At 40.9% G+C, this 20,757-nt stretch overlaps 1 protein-coding gene across 5 annotated transcripts in view; it reads right to left on the bottom strand.

Moving 5' to 3' along the window:
* The window catches only part of B4GALT6 (beta-1,4-galactosyltransferase 6), a 96,495-nt gene that overhangs the window by 34,032 nt on the left and 41,706 nt on the right, over nt 1-20,757 (bottom strand). For 3 of the 5 annotated variants that reach the window (XM_049619534.1, XM_049619533.1, XM_049619535.1), the window contains exons 4-7: nt 14,980-15,104; nt 8,949-9,065; nt 3,518-3,705; nt 30-152 (exon numbers count right to left, since the gene is read on the bottom strand). In XM_049619534.1, coding sequence (XP_049475491.1) covers nt 30-152; nt 3,518-3,705; nt 8,949-9,065; nt 14,980-15,104 — 553 coding nt within the window. Of the gene's footprint in view, nt 1-29; nt 153-3,517; nt 3,706-8,948; nt 9,066-14,979; nt 15,105-18,234; nt 18,947-20,757 lie in introns of those variants that run through there. The other 2 variants (XM_049619536.1, XM_049619537.1) reach the window with 2 other exon arrangements.

Below are 20,757 nucleotides of genomic sequence, written 5' to 3'. Positions count from 1 at the left end.
TCTATTAAGCAATTTGTACCTCAACATACCTATTCCAAAGGTCATCATCTTCTCCTCCCCATCCCCAGAAGGCATTAGGAAAACCATTGATCTTTTTAAATTGTTCCACTGTCAGTCCACTTACGCCACCAAAAAACTCTTTATATGGAAGACTAAAAAGAAAGCAGAATACAGCATTCTAAAAATGAAATCAAAACAGTTTACCATATGAAATCAAGTTTTCAGTCTTATATGTGCTTTGCAAAATACACTCTTATTTTCCATATAAACAACTGTGCTGATTAAATCATATTCTGGGAAATGTAAAGTGCACCAAGAAACAAAACATTTTTATATCCTAGTGAAGCATCTAAATGTGTGAGGTAAAATGCAAAATAAAACACTTGTGATAACTGAAATTTAATATTCAATATTGTTACTTTGTCAGACTCAAAACCCAGTGTTCAAAAATTGTATGAGATTTCCACACCAAAGTAAACTTGCTTAAATACATCAATAGTTGTTCATGAAATGTTAGATGTTGTTAAGCTAATAAAATGTCCTAAATTAATTGAACTTAATTATAAATGTGTTATTACAGAGGCTGGGATAAAAATAAATTAATAAAGACAACTCTAGCATTTAATTTTGAAATGACTAGCTGCCTGTTCTTATGATAATCATACCTGCTTGATATGATACCATAACACTCATGGGTATTTACAAATATATGCCTAATGTACTAATATATATAAATGCATATTAATATGTATGTACTAATGTACTAACATATAGATAACGTACTAATGTACACACACACATATATATATATATAAGTGACTTTATTGAGATATAGTAGACATATAACACATTATACTCATTTTAGATGTATGACAAAATGATTTCACATATGTATATACTGGAAAATGATTACCACAATAAATCTAGTTATTATCTATCACCACACATAGTTATAAAATTCTTCATTTTCTTGTGATGAGAGCTTTTAAGATCTACTCTCTTAGCAACTTTCAAATATACAATATAGTATCATTGGCTCCAGTCACCATGCTGTACATTACATCCAAATATTTACTTATCCTACAACTGAATGTTTATGTCTTTTAACCCCCTTCAATCATTTTGCCTACCCATCCCCCCCTCCCCCCCCCACTTTTGGTAACCACCAATCTGTCCTCTGTATCTGTGAGTTTGGTTATTTTTTAGATTCCACATACAACTGAGATCATACAGTAATTGCCTTTCTCTGAGAAATGACTACCTGGTAGTTTTTAATTTGGATTTTATTTTCCTTATCTTTCTTTAACTCATATTCCAAGGAATTTGTCAAACTAAGTTGTTCGTTTACATATTGTTTTTCTGATCTCAAGGTAGCATCCTTAGACTTAGTTCTGAATAAATTCCTGTGGCCCCAAAATGCTATTGGGAAGCAGCATGCCACAGCCCCTACAGAGGCCAGGGAGAGCCAGTGGGGAAAATGTGGAGGGCCAGTAGGGAAAACACGACCATGCACAGCTTGTGTAAATCAAGATAAGGGAAATCTGGCCAGGACTATAGCAAAGCTGCCTCAGACAGAGGGAGAGAGCAGATCTCATTTTTTGTCGGAGGGACTCTCACCTCATTCCCTGCGGGGAAGAAGTGCTGTGTGCCAGCTGAGATCTTGTGTGGCCACGGAAGAAGGGAGAAGCAGCTCCTGCATGGAACTCACTGGTTGCAGGAGAAAGCAATCTTGGCCCCACCATGGACCAAAAGCACCCAAAGACAATAAAAGCAATACTGACTCCAAAGACAATCACTGCCCCAGGAGACTGAACAGGCTCACACTTGGGAAGTAAGGATTCCATAGTTATAACACCAGTTGGGGTTCAACAGGGTCAAAAGGCATTCATGGCACTGTTGTGTTTCCCATACCAGTCAGTTATTCTTCCCCAGGCTAGTGGTCTGGGAGAAACCTGAAGATCAGCAGAGAGGCAGATATAGATAAATGTGTGTGTCTGTGCATTGATCAACATGTACAAATTGGCAAGTACGTTAATTCCACTTATTTTTCTGCTTGAGTGGAAATAATCAACTGTACTATAACCAGAATGGAGAAAGATTAGATAAAATGAAGGTAGAACAAATAAACTAAAGAAGAGGAAACAGAAGATCAACAAAAAAATCTAGTAGTATTTACCTCACACTGTCCAAAGGGAGAGAGTCACTAATCTGGGGGCCTGGGCTTTTCTGTCAGCAGCCATCAGAGTGTGAGCACCATTATGGGGCAGAGATCCTTCATCAGGCTTCATCCCATGGCCTGAAGTCTACCCACTATCAGGCCTATTCCTTAATCTGCTGCCATTCTCCCTAAACTACATTCTAATCTCTACTCAAACTTCCAAGATACCCTACTAACCGTGGGGTTAGTCTAGGTAGATCTGAGGATCATATTACATTAAAAGTTAATGTTTTCAAGTAAGAAAAATCCATTTAAAATTTTTAGTTTATATGATCTATATAATGTTTTTTAGTGAAAATCAGTTACTCTGGATCTAATTTGACTGTATTGGGCTAACCAAAACTGAGTTTCCAAGAACCAGATCCTGAACCTGGATGATCTTCCCCAAGCCTATGGTAATGTCAGACTTGGGAGTTCAGACACCGCAATAGTAAGGAAAAGGTTTCTTAATAATGACAAGCAAAAAAAAAAAAAAAAAAAAAAAAAAAAAGGCATTCATTTCCTATCCTAGTGCTGATTAACCTAGTCATGTCCAGGAGACTGTCTGCCTTCTCTAGTGTGCAGGTTGGGGAGTAGGCAAAACTGTGATGTAGGAACCATCTGCCCTGCTCTAGGCTGCCTGTCTGCTCTCCACTTCCATCAGCCAGGAAAACTGTGATGACGTAAATGCTTCTGTGTCAATTTCAGTTACTATCAGCGCTGATGACTTTTCATTTCAAGGTACATGAAGTCAGAGAGAGAAAAAAAAACCCACCATAAAAACCCTGCCTTCTACTATTAAAGGCAAGACAAGAACCCAGAACTCAGAAAGAGAATGACACACTGCAGAGAAAGGGCCTTCCCTGCACTAAAACAAACCACGGGAAAAGCGGAAGCAGAAGGGAGCCGTCATGTGCTATGTGCGCCTACGCAGGGCAGGCCCAACATCCGTGATCTCACACAGCCCTACGGATGGGCTCTCTGACTCCAAGAAACAAGAACACCAGCAGCAGAGGTACGGGAAACTAACCAAGTCCTATCACTGCTAAATGGGGAACCAAAAGTTAAGTCCACATTTGCTTGATGTAGAACCCAGGTTTCTCTCTCCCACCACCCCACATGCAAACTTCTGAGTGAGGAAGCACCCAGAGGGCAGGCAAGTGACTCTATATCCTGGCTCCCTGTGAGGACCAAGTGGAGTTAAAGACACTCTTTAGGCTTCTGAGCCCTCTCAGATCCAGGCACAGTAACAGAACTCCCACGTCAATGATATGACTGTGAGTCTACTGTATGGCATCAGGAGGACTGCGTATTACTCACATATACATGTATTTATCCAGCTTTGCTGCAAAATGACGTGGCATTTCTCCACAACCGTAATAGTTTCGGTCATTTTCAGGTAGATGATCCACATCGTGGAAGATTACGCAGTCCCAGACGCTGTCTTTCATGGCCTCTTTGAAGCCCACATTGAAGAGCATCGCACGGTTAAAAGGCTGTGTGCCGGTCTTTGCAGAGAAAAACACAAATACGGTCAGCCTTTGTCATCTGGCTTTTTTCTAACTTGTTGATTCAGGGTGAGATAATAATTGTAAATACATCCAAATCAACTACATAAAATGAAATATTTCAGGATCTTCAAATATGCAGATATACTATGTTCTTTCGTGCTTTGGTTCAGAGAAGAAAACACTGTTGTTATCTAGTGTACTGTCAGATCACCAGATTTACAGAATGATGTAATTCATCTTTCTGTTTTATTCCAAATACATCAGAATATAGATCATTTATGACGAGGGAAAAAAAGCCATGAAAAATAATACAGGTTCTATTTTTTAGTGAAGTTTTCCATGTGTGTCAAGTCTAAGAGAAGCAGGAAATGAACTGTGACTCGGCATGCAGTAGCCCTTCTGTTCTAGAACAAGGCCAAAGAGAGCTAAGTCCCTATTGTTAATGCTTACAATAAAGACACAGACATATTCAGAGACGAAAACAGTCGGAACTTATTACACAAAACCCAACTTCTTTATTACAACCATTTTCTTTTATTATTAAGAAAAGTATATTAAAGTTCCCAGGCAACAACCACTTTCTGTTTTTATTATTCTTGCTTATGATAAAGACCAAGAGCACTTTAAGGGACAAGAAAATGGGAACTTATTACACAGAACCCAACTTCTTACAGAATAACCACTTCCCTTTATTTACGAGGAAAGTTTTATTAAGGTGCATCGGCAGTAAAAAGTTTCATTCTACATCTGAAGAAAATTAAAGAGCAATTATCCATGCCTTAGCAATATTTCTCAAAATCATTTCCAAAGACAGCAAAAAAGGACAATGACAGGAACAAATGAGACACACAACATGGTCACCACCAGAGTGCTGCCTCAGGAGTGAGAAATGACGAATTTTTAGTCCCGAGTCCCACACTAACTTGAGGTAACAGAAATCCCTTTACTTTTTACAGCTTCCTTCTTCACCAATGAAAAGGAGAGAACATACAGGAAAGGGAATTAAATTATAAGGTCATTACTGGCACATCAACATCAGCTTGAACAAACTGCTTTCCTTTAAGGTTTTAAAATTTTGTTTTTATTAAATGTGGACATAATATTTAATAGCTTATCATAAAAATAAGTTCATCTTCCAAAAGTAAGGCATTTCCCCTGCTCTAGTAGTTTAAATAGTACTTTTCTCCATATTGCAAGGTAATAAGAGTTCTGATGTTTCCCTGCTTCATTAACTTTAGATGCCGTCCACTGACTTCATACCGTGGTCATTGAAGATTCACACCACCACGCTCACGCCCCTCCATCCGTTTTCCCAATGTAGTTATATAATAATTTTTGGTAAAAGCAATAGTATCTGCATTATTAGGACTGCATAAATATTTCTGGAATGTTGAGTGAATTAGGATTCCACTTTCTTTTTCAAACTGGGATTAATGACCGTCTTCTGTTTTCTTAGTTTTCTATGTAACTATTATTACTCTGTACAAAAACCTCAATAGATATGTCCTCTACTTATTAGTAATTGATGTAGTTCAAACACATCAAGTCACCTATCAATTCCTTCTCCACCCCCTCAAGCCCGACTCCAGCTCCCACTGCCCTTGATTCTTGCTCCAGTTTGGACTGGTCTGACAACGTGTGACTCTCATCCTAGGACTTTGTTCCCTACATCACCCCTGTTTTGATTTGGCTTTCTCTCTTTGCTAAGGCACACCCTTCAACAGCTTCCTAAGTAAGGATGCATGAAAAAAAAAAAAATATATATAGTCAATGAATGCTTGAAAATGCCATCAGTCTACCCTCACACCTGGTTGATGTATGGGCTAGGTAAAAACTTCTAGGTTAAAAAATCAATTTCCCCTAGAATTATAAAGGCATGGCTCAACAATCTTCTAGCTATCAGTGTTACCAAGAAGATTCATAATCACCGGTAATTTTTCCTATAGAACCTTCTCAATATCTTGTCTTTTTAATTTGTATTCTAAAATTTTGAAATAAAATGCTTCACAGCAGGTATTTTATTTGCATACACATGTGAGCCCCTTTAATCCAAAGACATGTCTTTCCTTCTGGGAAATTTTCTTGTATTATTTCTTTGGTCATTTTCTTCCCAGTCCCTCCCCAATTTTTTTCTTCTCTATTTTTCCAGAACTCTGCTCAGCAAGTCTACCACCAAGTGTGAATAGGGAATGCCAAAGGCACTGCACCGGCGCCTCATCTCTGCTCCAGGACGTCTGGGCCTCAGCTGGGGGACCCACTTCCAAGGTGGCTCACTCCCCCAGCCGGCAAGGTGCTGCTGCCAAGATGATGTGGTTTCCTCTCCACAGGGCTGTTCGAGTGTCCTCATAACCTGGTAGCTGGCTTCCCTGAGAAAGTAATCCAAGAGACCAAGGCAGAAGCAGGTCTTTTATGACCTGCCCTCAAAAGCCACATGCTGTCCTTCTGCAGCTTGGCTGCCCACGCAAGTCAGCCCGTATTCGCTGGAGACCACTCAGGGGCCCAGTTACACAGAGGCAAAATCCCTGCGGGCCATCTTGGAAGTGGTTACCCCCGTGACATTCTGTCCTGATTGATCTTCTTAACTTCTTATGTTTTAGTTCTGTTTTAGGAGTTATTTTCTTAGTGATCTTCCAGCATTCTACATTTTGTTTTAATAATGACATTTTCTTCTACAGTAACTTCCTTATTCTGACTATTCTTCATGATGTCCTATTTTTGCAGATTCGTGATCTTTATTCTCTGTGGATACTGATTATGAGCTTTTGTTGTTCTTTGAAGATTTTATCTGTTCCCTTCACTGTCTCTATTATCTACTCTCCCTCTTGTTGGATCGTATTCCCACCTGGAATCCACTCCCCATTATTCTAGTCAGGGCTGCCCCAACTTCACCTCCTCCGAGAGGTCTTCCCTGAACACTCTATACAAAAGAACACGTGTCCATGCCCTTACTGCTCTCTTTGCCCTGATCTTTAGCCCCGAGCACCAGCTGCCACATCATGAATGATTCACTGCCCATCTCTCCTCACCAGAACGAGGGGCCTTGCCTTGGTTTGTTCCCTGCTGTATCCCTGTTGTTGAATGAATGAAAGGGCTTCATGGAGGTGATAAAGCGATGAGCTGGCCTTTTCCTTTGGAGATGTCTAAGTACAACATCAGGCATCTCCTTTCTGAGGCTAATCTATTTCTCTAATAAAGACACAAGTTATGCTCTGTTGTCAGCTGGAGGGGCTGGGGGGATTTCATTTCTAACTGCTGGCTTCAAAAACCCCAGACAGAGAAAAGGCCTGAGGATCCCCAGGGTCCGTATGCAGACTCACTCAACCCCTCCTGCTTCGAGACCCCACAGCTTGGCTGTGCTGGCACAGTCAGGACTTTGGTGTGGTTTCTCCACAGGATAAACTTTCATTTCTTACAAGACACAACAATCACCTGGCAGCACGAGCAAAGATGAGGAACTGGGAATGTGACTGTTTTGTAATCAAACTTTTTAAATCAATCCCGTGACTTTATGGCCAGTGCTACGGTCCGTCTGTGACATCTCTCAAGTGCCAGGACCTGCAGGAGCTTGTCCAGCATACTGCCTCCATTCTTGTCACAATCATCCTCAACAAGCACGGGGCTTTGAACATCCCCTGCTTTGCTAAGGGAGTCATCAGTGCTCCATCTACTTCCCGACTTCCAGAAATGTGTTGAAATCTCTCGATGACCATCACTTTGTCCTTCTGGTTTAAAACCTTTTTTTCTTTCACTCTCATTTTTGGTGTTTGGAAAGGAGAAGTGGTAAATATGTGTATAACCTCCCACGTTTAACTGAAGTTCTGAGCCGAACTTCAATTGCTCAGCACTTCTGGGCACCAGTCCAGCAGAAAAGCCACTCTTCTATTTCATATGTGGTAAAGATGTTACTACCTCAAAACCACCCACGATCAACTACGTGGGCCTGAATTAATATCGATCAAGGCTGAGACTTAGACTTAAGAAGTTTATAAAATATGGATCTTAGCTGCTTTGCAAGGGTTGCTCCATCACACACACACAAAAACTCAGTGGTTCTGAACTCTCAGAAGAATATCCCTTTACAAACACTGACACTGTGCCCTCTTCGATAGCTCAGCTGGGAGGGTGGAGGACCATGAAAACACGGATGCAGACGTCTCACCTCCCAACACATTAAGGAGACTGAAATTTCAATAAAGGAAACTAGCAGTTGGTAAAACTGACCTAGAAGTTTTTACTTATGGCTATCCTGAAAGTAGCTAGAAATTGTGATTTGTTATCAGGTAAAAAAAAAAAAAAAATCCATTTTCATAGTACAGGTTGTTACATTAAAAAGTACATAAAAGCACATAGATGTACTATATGCATCATCATATGCACAGGAACAAACCTGACAGGGGTAATTTACATACAGGGAAGTATAAGTTCTAATAAATAGCAAGCATTCACAGGGGTAAAAATAGAGGCAAAAAGCTAAGAACAGATCTAAAATAAGCCACAAAGGAGCTGGAAAAACATACTAAATATAATAATCTTAGGAACAAAACTTGAATATTTTCCACACAAAATACCCATAAGCATCTAATAATATAAGCTAGGTCACTTTATGCCTACTGATAAATAAGGAAATACATTTTTAGTCAGGTTTAGTGTGAGTAAAAAGAAGGAGTATCAGGATAAAATGAGGTTATCAATATCAAGCCCAAAGTAGCCAAATTACAATATATTTGAAATACAAACAAAATGTACATGTTAGAAATGCTACATAGAAATCACTGATAAAATTCAGCAAATGCCCTAGTGTTTGAGAGGTGGGGTGGGGGAAAGATAAGTTAAGAAATCCAAGATGATACCTTAATATAAAACTAGGTAATGACAGGAATGGAAAAAAACAAAAGTATGGCAAATATCTCCAAAGGGTTCAAATAAGACTGAAAGAAATTGTATATATGGAATAGTGAGACATGAAGAATATTTATGGAGAAAAAATTAGCTGATAATATGAAAAATAATTCAAGAACAACATTTCACCTTAATAGGTAAGACATGATGATTAAAAATGATAGGAGCATATCAACTGATAAATGGATTAACAAAATGTGGCATATATAATACGCTTAATCCCAAATGAGATTTTACCAAAATATAAAACCAAAGATTCGCCCTAAAATAAACATTTTTAATCCCACCATATCAAAGAGTTCAAGTTCCACTATACTTACCATTCTGAAAAATATTCTCACCTGTTCAATGACATAAAAGGCAAATTCCAGCCTCTGCTTCTGGAGCATTGGAATCAGATGCAAGAAAAAAATTGGAAGATGTTCATGGCGATTCCGGAAAGGAATGAGAACTGCCACCTTTAACAACAAAATAGTCACATATGTAGATAAATATTGCACAGCAAGCCCTAGAGGTAAAGATAAAAACTGATCCTTAAAAATTTCTGAAAATTTTAAAGTCAAACCTTCATAGATTTTCTCACTAGAGATCCAACAGTGAGAAAAAACAGACCTGGCCTTTGCCTTTGTTCCATTTCCAGTCTTGTGAACCTGGAAGGTGTAAGTGGGTTCTGAGGGCCATTCCTTACATTGTGATATTTATTTATCGTATGGTCACCATGGAAGTCCTAGAAAGACTTCAAAGGCCTGATAAAATCAGGTTTGGGGATGGCAAAGACTACTGTGGAGAGCAGACTGGAGAAAGCCAAAACTCGATTCAGCGAGCTGGTTAAGCCAAGAGGTAATGGAAGCTTGAAATGAGGTGAGGGTGGAGAAGAGAGGTACATGAATTTTTGGAACATGTGAGAAGTGAATTAACAGGACTGGTTTATGGATTGGATATAAGGAGGGTGGGGAAGGGATGTGTCAAGAGTAACTTCTAGGTTTCAAATTAGATCGTAAATAATAAATTCATGACTTTAAAATTGAATTTAAAAGACATTCCACTTGAATATCTACTATCTTACACATGGCTTATTCAGCCTAGAGTTATTTTTGAGAAATATAACAGATATATCATAGAAGTTTCATAATAATATTAGTTATTTTTCATTTAATCAAAATGTAAAATTAAATTTTTGATATTTTATGTTTTTCAGTGGTAGGATAATACTGAGTTTAAAATGAAATTGATAGTAAAATTACATTAAAATGTTAAGCTTAACAAAGAAAAAGTAATGCAAGCAGTAGAAAACAAAGAAATTCGTCCAAAGAGTTTTTTTTACCTAAAGAACAAAAGAAAAAACACATATATGGAAATTAAGTAGTTTTTCAGTAAATCGATGTTTCTCCTAGTGGGAAAGAAAAATTACTGGGGCTCTTAAAAGCAAGACTAAAAAACACCATCTATATATAAAATAGGAATAAATGAATAATTATTAACCACCACTTACTCAAATCCTCTATTTCTTGGATCCAAGATTTGTCATACAAGCTAACTTACCCTACAATTTAGACTTTGTCCTTGAAAATGATGAAATGTTTTCTAAACATTGCTTTTCTTAGCTAAACTGGCTTTATTATAATTGTGAATTTTCTAATGCAAATTGAAATAAAAACAAATGTTTTATACAGATTATAAATCCCCAAATCATTAGATTTTCAAAGAACTTAACAGTCAAAATATATCTAATTACAGTATCTATGTGTCACTTTATATTCTGGATTTTAAAATACAGTTTAAACTGGTTATAAGAGAAAACTTTGTAGGAACATTATATCTGGGATTTACTAAAATTTCACCTATACCAAATAATTTTTACTACTGAATGAATAAATGTAAATAATTGAGAGGGCATAGGTTCTGGACCTAGTCCTATTTGTAAAATCAGGTCATGACGTTAGACACAGTCAACAGAAAATAGTAACATTTACTAATGTATTTTACATTACCAGGATAAATAGAGAAATTTTTAAATTATTAAAATAGTTTCATTTTAAAAAACCCACAAAAGGTAGTTTAGCAAAACTGAAGATGTCTAAACTAGAATCACCACCACTAGTTTTCCCTAAATGCTGATGAGACAGCAGAAAAAGAGACAATGGCTGCTATGACACTGATATTTTCATGTGTGCACTATTTTATTTTCAGTGAGTTGTAAGAACTAAAGAGGTTCTGGTGCCTCTCTGCCAGCCGCACTTTTAATCCCATTCCCTTCTGGTTCACCCGTAAGGTACCTCTTGAACGTAAGGACCACAAGGTTGCCGGAGCAAGGCTAACTCACATCCAAGAGTCTGCCCACCCCCAACATGGCGGCCACTGCTCATTCTACACACATCCCACTGACTGGGGACCTGCTGATGGGTGTCCAGTATTCATTGCTGGCATAGTCACAGAACTCCCAAAGCAACACAACTCCCAAGGCAGCTAGGGACCCCTACGTTCACTCTTAGGAGAGCAAATGACTACGAAAAGTAAAAGAAGGGGAAGAAGTCAGATGGCAAGAACAAATCCCTACCACTGGCTTTACCAGATGTGAACAGTGTGGTAACTTCTGCAGAAGTAAGGGTCAAGCTTGCCCTTCCTCATTCTGAATTTGGCCACAAGGCAGCCGCCTGTGACAATGTAAATGGGCTAAAAAAGCAGTTAAGGCGAATTATTTAAAGGAAGATATTTAAAGGAAGAAGCTATTAAGTAGCTGCCGAGTCCACATTAAAGATGGTCCACATTAATTAAATACAATTATGCTGAGTGATGGGTTGAACATATAAGAATAGACAAGGTCATAGCCTCTAAATCAGCAATTTGTTCAATGAAGCATTTAAAATATCAAGACTTGTGGGGTTTTTTCTTAACCTTACAAGGAAACTGAGAATATTATAAAAGAAAAAAACTACCAGTGTCTTGGCAAATTCAAAATAAGCTAAACTGTTGTCTTAATAGCAAATAAATGGCCACATTTTAATGAGATCATTATCAAATATTTTGAACATGCCTAAAGCAAAGTTTTTATTAAAATAAAGCAAAACAGTATCTTAAAAATTCATTTGGCATGTCCCTTCTTGTGGCGGTGGAATGACATTCTCAACAGTTTACAAATTATTGTCTAGAAAACGAAGATCTCAGGGTCCTGCAATAATATATTTAAGGTTCAATAACCTTTGCTTCAGGACATTTCTCACATGTGCCCTAATTTGCTGTGCGAGCCACTCTCCCATTGATGCATCTCCAGTAGAGACAGACAACATCTGGTCGTTATCTTCTGCAAAACAGCACTTCATCTTCACCAATCCCTCCTCGCCACCTCTTGTTCAAGCAAAATTATCCCATTCAGTTTGCTCCCACTTTAAGCCACTAATCTTACTGAATTTATGCACCTACATTTCTTGCTTGCTTATGTGCTCTTATACTCACCATGAGGAGATTAGCAAGAAAAGTGTTTACTACATACATTTTCCCCACTAAGTTTTTGTCCTACTTTCTTCAAACTTCAGGCACACCACCGGCTACAGTGTCCCTAGACGACTTGGCTGCAAACTTGCCTACTTGAGGGGTGCGGTAGCTCTGTGCCACTGACGAAGACGGAACACAGTAGAAGTTGCTGTGCTCTCTCTTCGTCAGTGGTTTCCGGTCCATCGTCCTCATCCTCCCCATTTCCAGTGTCTGCGGGAGCTTCTCAAACAGGAGGCACTTGATAAAAAAAAAAAAAAAAAAAAAAAAAAAAATGCAGGTTCTTGTCCCTTTCCACCAATAAAATCAGAATGTCTGAGGACTAAGTTCAAGAATATTCACTTTTACCAAACACCCTGGGTAGTTCTGAAATAGATGCTAAGACTCATCTTTGAGGACTAGATATGGAACCCTGCCTCTGAGCAGACACCCACAGCAGGCAGCTGCCTGCTTCTTTAAGCCTTTAGGCTTTAGACCTCCAGTTCAGACCTCCACCTGACCCCTGCATGGAAAAGCAAGGTCATAGGTGAACACTTCGCCTTTTAATGTCCAGAAAAGCATTATCATCTTCCTCTTCCAAACCCCTTTAGAAATAAGCTTGCCTGTATAAGGCCTCCAATCTGTGCTCCAACCCGTTTTCCACGGGAACCTGTAGTGTTCAAAATACGTGAGAATTGCTGAAATCACTCGGTTTCAAAGATCTCAGTTCCAATTAATTGGCCATTAATGAACTTAGTTGTTTTTTTTTTTTTTAAAGAAAAAGAACCTCAAATATTAAGAATCAAGTTGGTAGCAGACGTTTAACATAAATCTAGTAATTCCTTCTTTCCCTCTCTCTCAACTCTGTTCTAAGATTAGAATGGGACATCATTAGAATGTAAACAGGTTGGGGGCAGGGAGAGAAGGGGAATGCCCTTAATTAGTTAAACACGGCAAGTACCAGTCACCTCTGAATCATGTCCAAATCTCTTCTCATACTTTTAGCTGCATAGCTCAGAACCAGAAACTGTATTCTGAGAAGGGTTTGCATCAAGTTGAAATAACAACAGCATTACCATACGGTTCCTAAATAAAATAAGCTTATTTTTAGATCCTTGAATTAGCTTGCTCTTGGGAACTCCACTTTCAATATTGTTACCTAGTCATTCACACGGAGTTTATAGTCTACTAAAATCTTTAAATAGAACTACTTGTGTGTGATATACTTTTCTCCCAGAAAGTGAGAAGAAGAAAGCAAACCATAAAATTTAAAATCCAATGTCTGATATAGACCAATCAATGAAGGAAGAACAAGAACACTAAATGTTCCCAATCCCAAATTACTCTACCACAGTGCACAATGCACATCTAAGCAGTATGCTGTACCCCACCTAAACACGTCAGAAGACCAACCTCTATGCTACCCCACAGCTGTTGAGATTAATGATGCTTTTTTCTCTTATTAGCATTCAACACACTCATCACCCAAGAAAAATAATTTATTTGCCCAGGATCTGTTTTAAAAGTAGAATTGTGTAAATTAGGTCCTATTTTGTATACAAATGTGAGAAAAATCAATCATGAAATATGAAGATTCATTTATTAACGGAGTCTGACCAGACAACTGTAAAATAAATGATTTGCCAAAATTTGTACTGGAATCCATTTAAGTAGTTTCACAACTTCTTTGAGGCAAAAAAAAAAAAAAAAAAAAAAACACCCTAACATTTATTTAATAATTTAGAGCAAGGCTCTCTCTCCCTCTCCCTCTCTGCCCTTCCCCTGCTCATGCTCTCTCTTCCAAAATAAATAAATAAACTTAAAAAAAAAATGTAACAAGACATTTATTTGTCTTGTAACCTCAATTCAGCAAAACTGGGTTTAGTGCTTACCTTAGACAAGATAATATAGTGTTATCTGGTGTTAGAGATGCAGATAGAAATAACACACTTCCCCAACACAAAGAGTTCAAGGCCAATTAAGTCAGAGCACTTTTATCTACATTCTCCTTCACAGCAGTGATTTTTCTTTGTACCAAAAGACAAATATTTTAGCAAAATACTAATATTCAAAAGAGGAACTGAAAACTTTTCCCAAATTAAGGCTATATCACAATCCTCCAGGATATAACTATTGATTCAATCCTCTGTAGTTTTCACCTGAATTCTGTAAATGCTATTTCCTACTCAAACATAACCACCTTACAGGAACATATATATATATATGCACCCACTCGCAAATTTCACAGTACTGTGAGCAACTCTGATTTAAATCAGGGTTTACAACTGATTTTAAACCGCAGAGGCAGACCATTCCCTTAGAGTTTTTCAAACAAAACATTAAGTAGAAGTCTGACAAGTCAAAAAGATAAAAAGCTTGTGCTCTGCCTTCTGAAACAGGTGAAGAACCCAAAGTTCTCCTTTTGTGTCCCACTGTGACCTGCAAGCAGCCTCTTGAGGATGCTGAGACTCTAAGAACACCCCAGTGTGAGACCCAACTGGAAGTCACAGTTCCAGGACTCGGTAGGGCCATGCCTACAGGTGATAATGAGCGTTGCGGACAGCAGCAGGAGGCAGAAAAGTCAGAGCCTCTGCCCATTCCAAACAGAATGGTGACAAAAAAATCTGTTTTCCAAGCCAATCTCAAATGAGGCATTTACTACCAGGATCTCCAAGAGACAATGCACGAGCACACATTTTGTATATACGCAGAGGTGTGGTTACAGCCTTCCCAGGCAACACTATTAAATCCTATCTGAACTGTCAATACCTATACATTAAATACAAAAATTCTGTTGCCTTACATTTTGAAGACAAATATATTTCACTATATATTCTGAATCAAGCACACTTTTCCTCAAATGCACAGTAACAATTATATTACTTATGAAAAAATTTACCTCACCTTCCATCTGGGTTTACAGTCTTTAGGCCTCCAGTGACCTCCTGGCTCAATATCTAAATCCTTGGAGAAGAGTTGATGAATTTCATCAAAACTGATTTCACTTACATTGACATTGAGGAATCCCCCTAGAAGGTCAAACACGTGAAGAATTGTTTTAATACGAAGCAAGACAAACAACAATCGGTAGGGCTGATGGCATAACTTAGTTGCCAGGAAAGTACAGTTTATTCCTGTTATCACCACATGATTGTTAGTATCATTCCCTTTCAGTTTTAGTTTGGATGATAAATTATAAAATCACTGCACTATCTTTGGTAAATCAGCCAAAGATAAGAGAAATCAAATTGTTTAATACAGCAAATATTTTTAATATTCTTTGGGAAACTTTTGCACGTCATTACAGATTAGCTTATTATTGTAATTTGACAATTTAGTCACATATTTTAAAACTACTTTTAATTTCCACATAGTCAACCTAGGTAGCACGAGAGCACAGTCTGTAAGTGTTAATTAAGCGGTCAGATTGGCAGGAAACTGCCAAATCCTACCTTCTGTGTACTGGGGACACTATTTAACTTCTCTGTGCCTCAGCCTCCTTCTTTGCAAAAGCAGATGGTAACACCTGCCTCCCCGTGTGGTTGTGTCCACTAGATGAAACAGTGCCGTGAGAAGGATCAAGCAACAGCATCAACCACAAAGGTACACACTCAATATACGTTAGCTGTTCCTACTGTCCTCTACTGACATTTAAGAGAGAGAATTTGCAAACACAACTTAAGCAGTTTATATTTTTAGCACCTACCCAGTATCCCCTTGATTTGCAAAACTGGAAAACTACAGGCTTTTAAGATATTCCTGGCCTACCAGGCACTCACTTTCTGAGTTAACAAATATCTTACTGGAGGTGTTTTTACTACTAGCTTTTCTGTTGTGTACCACTGAAATGACAAAAGACTCTTGGGTGGAAAGTCATTTCCATTAACTCAGTCGGAAACAGAACTGAGAACTAACAGAACTAAATTAGGTCTAACCTCTTCATCTCATAAAATACATACCAACAAATGAGGTTTCCCATTTCAGGTCGTCTGAGCCTGACTGGCCATGACTCCACATATAAAACCTTCAATTCCTCTTTGAGAGAGCCCTCTCCTTTCCTCCTGTCGTTCTGTATCCTAAGGTTTCACAACTGCGTCTCTTCCCCTCCCTCCCTTCCTCCTAACTAGGCAGGAGTATCAGTAGCTTCCATTAAACACTCAGGCATGCCAGCGAGAAGCATTGTAAAAACCAGATGCCAGGTGTCTGGGCGGCTCAGCCGGTTAAGCATTTGACTCTTGGTTTTGGCTCAGGTCTGATCTAGCGGTTTTGTGAGTTCGAGCCTCGGCGTCGGGCTCTGCGCTGACAGTGCAGAGCCTGCTTGGGATTCTCTCTCTCTCTCTCTCTCTCTGCCCCTCCCCACTCATGCTGTCTCTCTCTCAAAATAAATAAACTTTAAAAAAAATTTTTTTTAAATAAAAATTAAATAAAATACAAATGTCTACATTTCAAAGGGTAAGCTGGGGGGAGAAAAGTGCAACCTTCTAATGTCTGCCAGTTCTCCTGACTACATCTGTGGCCTTTTACCCTGCCTTTTGGGTGGTAAGACATGCAAAGTAGCTAATCTTAGAAAGATGAGGCTCACCTAAAAGGAAAGAGTAACGTATGAACTCAAAGAGAAAGGGGAGGTTCACAGCATAAGACTGATCAATATAAGTACCAGCTCAGCTGACAAAGACTGAATCTACCACTGTAATCAAATAAAATTCACACAAACAAATCTGATGCACTTAATGGTATGCATGATTGCTAAAATGATAGTCATTATAAATAATAGGCAGTTCATATGAGTAACTGAGGCTGGTATTCTATATGCACTGTTAAACCAATTTTTTTGGCCTTTTTTCCAGCTTGACTGCTTTAACAGCTGTAATCATCATTACTGTCAGCAGGGTCCTCCAGTCTCATTTGCTGTTGCGTTTTCACCTCAAACACACATGCACTGGCAAACTAAGAGGCAAGTCTTACGTCTCTCTTCTCAATGGGCGGGGCCTCCGGTGCCCACCACTTAACCATCTCTAATGCATGAGGCATCCAGAGTCCAACCTCCCTTCTGCCTGCCCCCCACGCACCGTCCTCAGAGTCCCTCAGCTGCCTTCCTATGTGCTTGCTGCTCTTTCCTCTGAAATCTTAATCTCATACTGGCTGAAGGCCAAAGACAACCCAGTGGCATGAAGTTGTCATGCCAGTGGTCACAGCAACAGTACTATTTTGGGGGTGAGGGGGGACGGATGGTAAGGGACAGGCCTCCAAGATAGGATGGCCACTACTGGGAACAGTAAAAGCGTGATCCGAAAGAGGAGAGGAAGAAGAAGCACAAAATTAGTGGGGTGGAGTGCAATGAGACAAACAACTCTTTTTTCTGAGCTGCTGCCTCGGCATTTCAAAGTATGATAACCATACTCACACCCAGAGTCTCACCAGTGAGATAAGAATGCAACTTTAGGATTCCTGCCATCACTTCCTCCTTTGCTTTTCCCCAGGGCACCTTTTAAAATAATCACTTAGAGTTAAGCCCACCAAAAAGTTAAGTGACCTCTGCCCCAACCACCCTGTAAGTGATAGTTGCTCTCTCTCCTGCTCATTCAACCTGGAACAGAGGACTGCCCTTCCCCCAGCTCACCGAGCCCCCTTGCTTCTGGGATCTGGAAGTAATTAAATCTTGTGACTCGACTTCCTTTGTGTGGGTGTGCTGAAACTGTAACTCCAGTCAAAATGACTCCCTGGGTTTCATTTCCCCAAAGTGGGAGCTCAGATGCTGAGGGAGCGCCTGCCTGCCCCATGTGGGTGGCATCTGGGTATTCTTAATTCAATATACCAGTTCTGCTTCTCAACACAACCGGTGATAATGATGGGATCGTGGGTGCAGTGTGTACCCCCATACAATGCCCTGGAGCTACAAATGGCTTACTAACTTCCTCTCCCAGACCACTCAGTCTCCCTGGGAAGGAACCCACTGCTTGCTGGCAGTCTGTGGCACTGTTTTTGCACGGCTGCGTACTGTTCACAAATCCCCACCCTAAATTGTCGATGCAGTGAAAGGCAGACTCCCCTGAAAAGCTGACCACCAGCAGGCTCCAGTCAGCAGTAGGTGTGTTTCCCACTAGTCCCTAAACAAGTCCCTGCTGTGTGTCAGGTCTGGAGGTGATCTGCAATACTCACATGCAAGAGTCCCAGCACCGGGCCAAGGTGAGCTAGTGGAAATAGCAGGACCCTGCCGCCTTTCCCCAGGCAGGGACAGTGGACAGGGCAGGGCAGTGGCAGGGACACGGAAGGGAGTTCTCTTAGATTAGTGCCACAGGTGTGGCTGGCTGCTGGGCCCACGCTGTTGGTGGCTGGGACTAGGGTGTTGAGCTTGGAAAGCCAGCCCTAACACATGAGAGAGGTGACTCTACCAGGGGCATCACGGACCTCTGGGTGGACACAATGCTGAGGTCAACAACCTCCTATGCTGCCACAATGCTTTCTGCTGTCGCAAATCACCCCCCCCAACCCCATGGGATGTCAGGAGTCCCATCCTTGGTGTGGTACAGCAGGACACATTCTCGCCACAAAAGCAGGGCCCCTGAACACACGGTACCGGCTCCTCCCAAGTTCCCAGTGGAGGTTGAAAAACCACTAGACATTTGTAAGACCCCTGCTCAGATGGCCTGTTTGGTACCGAACAGCGTGGCATATCAACACGCCTAATCACCGGTGCTATGTTCCTGAGGCTTGGGAGCTTTCCCCAGTACATCAGCTACTGCTGCACTGGTGGAGGGGAACCCCGACCACTTGGAGGGTTGGTTGGAACAACCTAGAAAGGCAGGTGTGGCAGCACGAGTCCGGGAAGGGGCAACCTCCATCCCAGGTGTCCCCTGTCGCTATCCTTCCAACCAAAACGCCCAACCACCAGGGTGAAAAGAAATGGAGACAAGTTAATTATACAGAATAGAAATGCAAGGGTTTTCTAGAAAAATCTGCCCATAGGAAGGGGGAGAAGGGTACAAATTGGCTCTTACAGGTCTTTGGAACTGGCTCTGAACTGTTGGTTACAGTGGCTGAGATGCGTGTCCTGGCCAGACTGGCCAAAGTCCTCAAAATTCATAACTTGTACCAAAAAAACAACCCAAGGTATTGAGGGCCTATTTTATTACAGACACCCTGGAGGAGCCTCTGGACTTTTCACCACAACAACAGTACTCCCAAATGCATCGAGCCACCAGGGCAAGAGATGCAGACAAAAACAGGAATAGACTCTCAGGAAGAGACCTCCCCCACAAGCCTCCGGAGTCCACAGAGATGAGAGGAAGAAGCTGCCTCACCGGATGTGTGTTTCTATGGCTTGGCACCAGGCCTGTCCGTACATCACAGTTATTACAGCTCGGGTTCCCTGTGCGTAGACAAGCCTAGATGAAGCATGCCTCCGCTTATATAAAATTGGGATGGGCTAATGGGCATGCTTCCACGGACCCCCTTGGCCACTTCCAACCCAGAGGGTGCCCTCGGGGCCAGAATCTAAGGAGTTCTTCTTAAAGCACCCCCACCCAATTATAAGGCCATACTGTTACAATTCACAGCAATGTTAGATATGGCATAATAGGCATTAGACCACATTAATGCTGTAGCTAGACATGAAAAAGATAATTTTCCTGAAGCCCAAATCTTGTTTGCCAGTAAAGGCAAATGGCCCCTCTCCCCCCTTCAGCCAGGAACCCAACAGAGGGCCCCCGGAGATATTAGGGCTTCCAGGCCCCTTCTCAGTCCCGATGGAGGAGTGGCACCTCAACTCAGCTCACTCTCTCATTAGATGACCAAAGGTCCCTCTGTGTGAGTGGTTCTGGAGATCATGGGCCCCTAATCCAGGACAGCTCAAATACAAGCCGGAAGCCTTTGCTCAGGCACTGTGGGCTCTTCAAGACACCACCGGCCCACCTGGAAGGCAAATGTCATTACCGCTTGGAATGTCCCAGCCCTGGCACCAGGATCTGGGCTCCCAAACTCTGACCTCTGAGAGTAGAAGCTGCCAAGGCCTCTGCCCTAAGGACCCAGCAACTCCCCAGAGCTTGTCTCTCTTCTGGGAGGGACAATTACCCATACAGTTCCCTAATTATCCACTAGGACACACAAAATAGACAATCCTCCTATTCAAGTCTTCTGACAGTCTTAAATATTTTTTATACAATAGGCAGAAATCACAGCTTATTTTGAGGGCTGCTAGAATTGCCAGACATCTTACCAGGCTCAACAAAGGCTGTTCCCGAGTTAGTGGCCTACGAAGCTAATATATTGATCCTGCCCCCATCTGACCAGCAAAAGGCTCTCCCTGTACGCCCCTGTGGCTTGCCTGACCTCTGTCCATGGTGCTCAACTGCTCTCATGCAGGACATTTTGCAGTACACTATGTGATGCTTGGCAGGAGCCCCCACCGCCTTTTATAATCCTCCATATCTGCCCAGGAACCAACACCACATGGGTGCTTATGATCTACACCCTGTCCCAAGGAGAACCACTCCTGTGGCCTTGGGCCTCAATGCCCAACCATCCAGGAGGGACTTCCAACTTACTTTAGCTTCCCTGATTAAGCAGGGAATTGCACTGTGGGTGCAATGCCCTGGGGCTGTCATAGATACGTGGCTCTCCATATGTGCACTTCTTCCCTCAACCTCCAATGCATTTGCCTCCGCGCCAGCCCCCACGAGTCCT

Source organism: Panthera uncia (assembly GCF_023721935.1).
Source record: "Panthera uncia isolate 11264 chromosome D3 unlocalized genomic scaffold, Puncia_PCG_1.0 HiC_scaffold_8, whole genome shotgun sequence".
NCBI classification, from domain to species: domain Eukaryota; kingdom Metazoa; phylum Chordata; class Mammalia; order Carnivora; family Felidae; genus Panthera; species Panthera uncia.
This window is presented reverse-complemented; position numbering and strand designations above follow the sequence as displayed.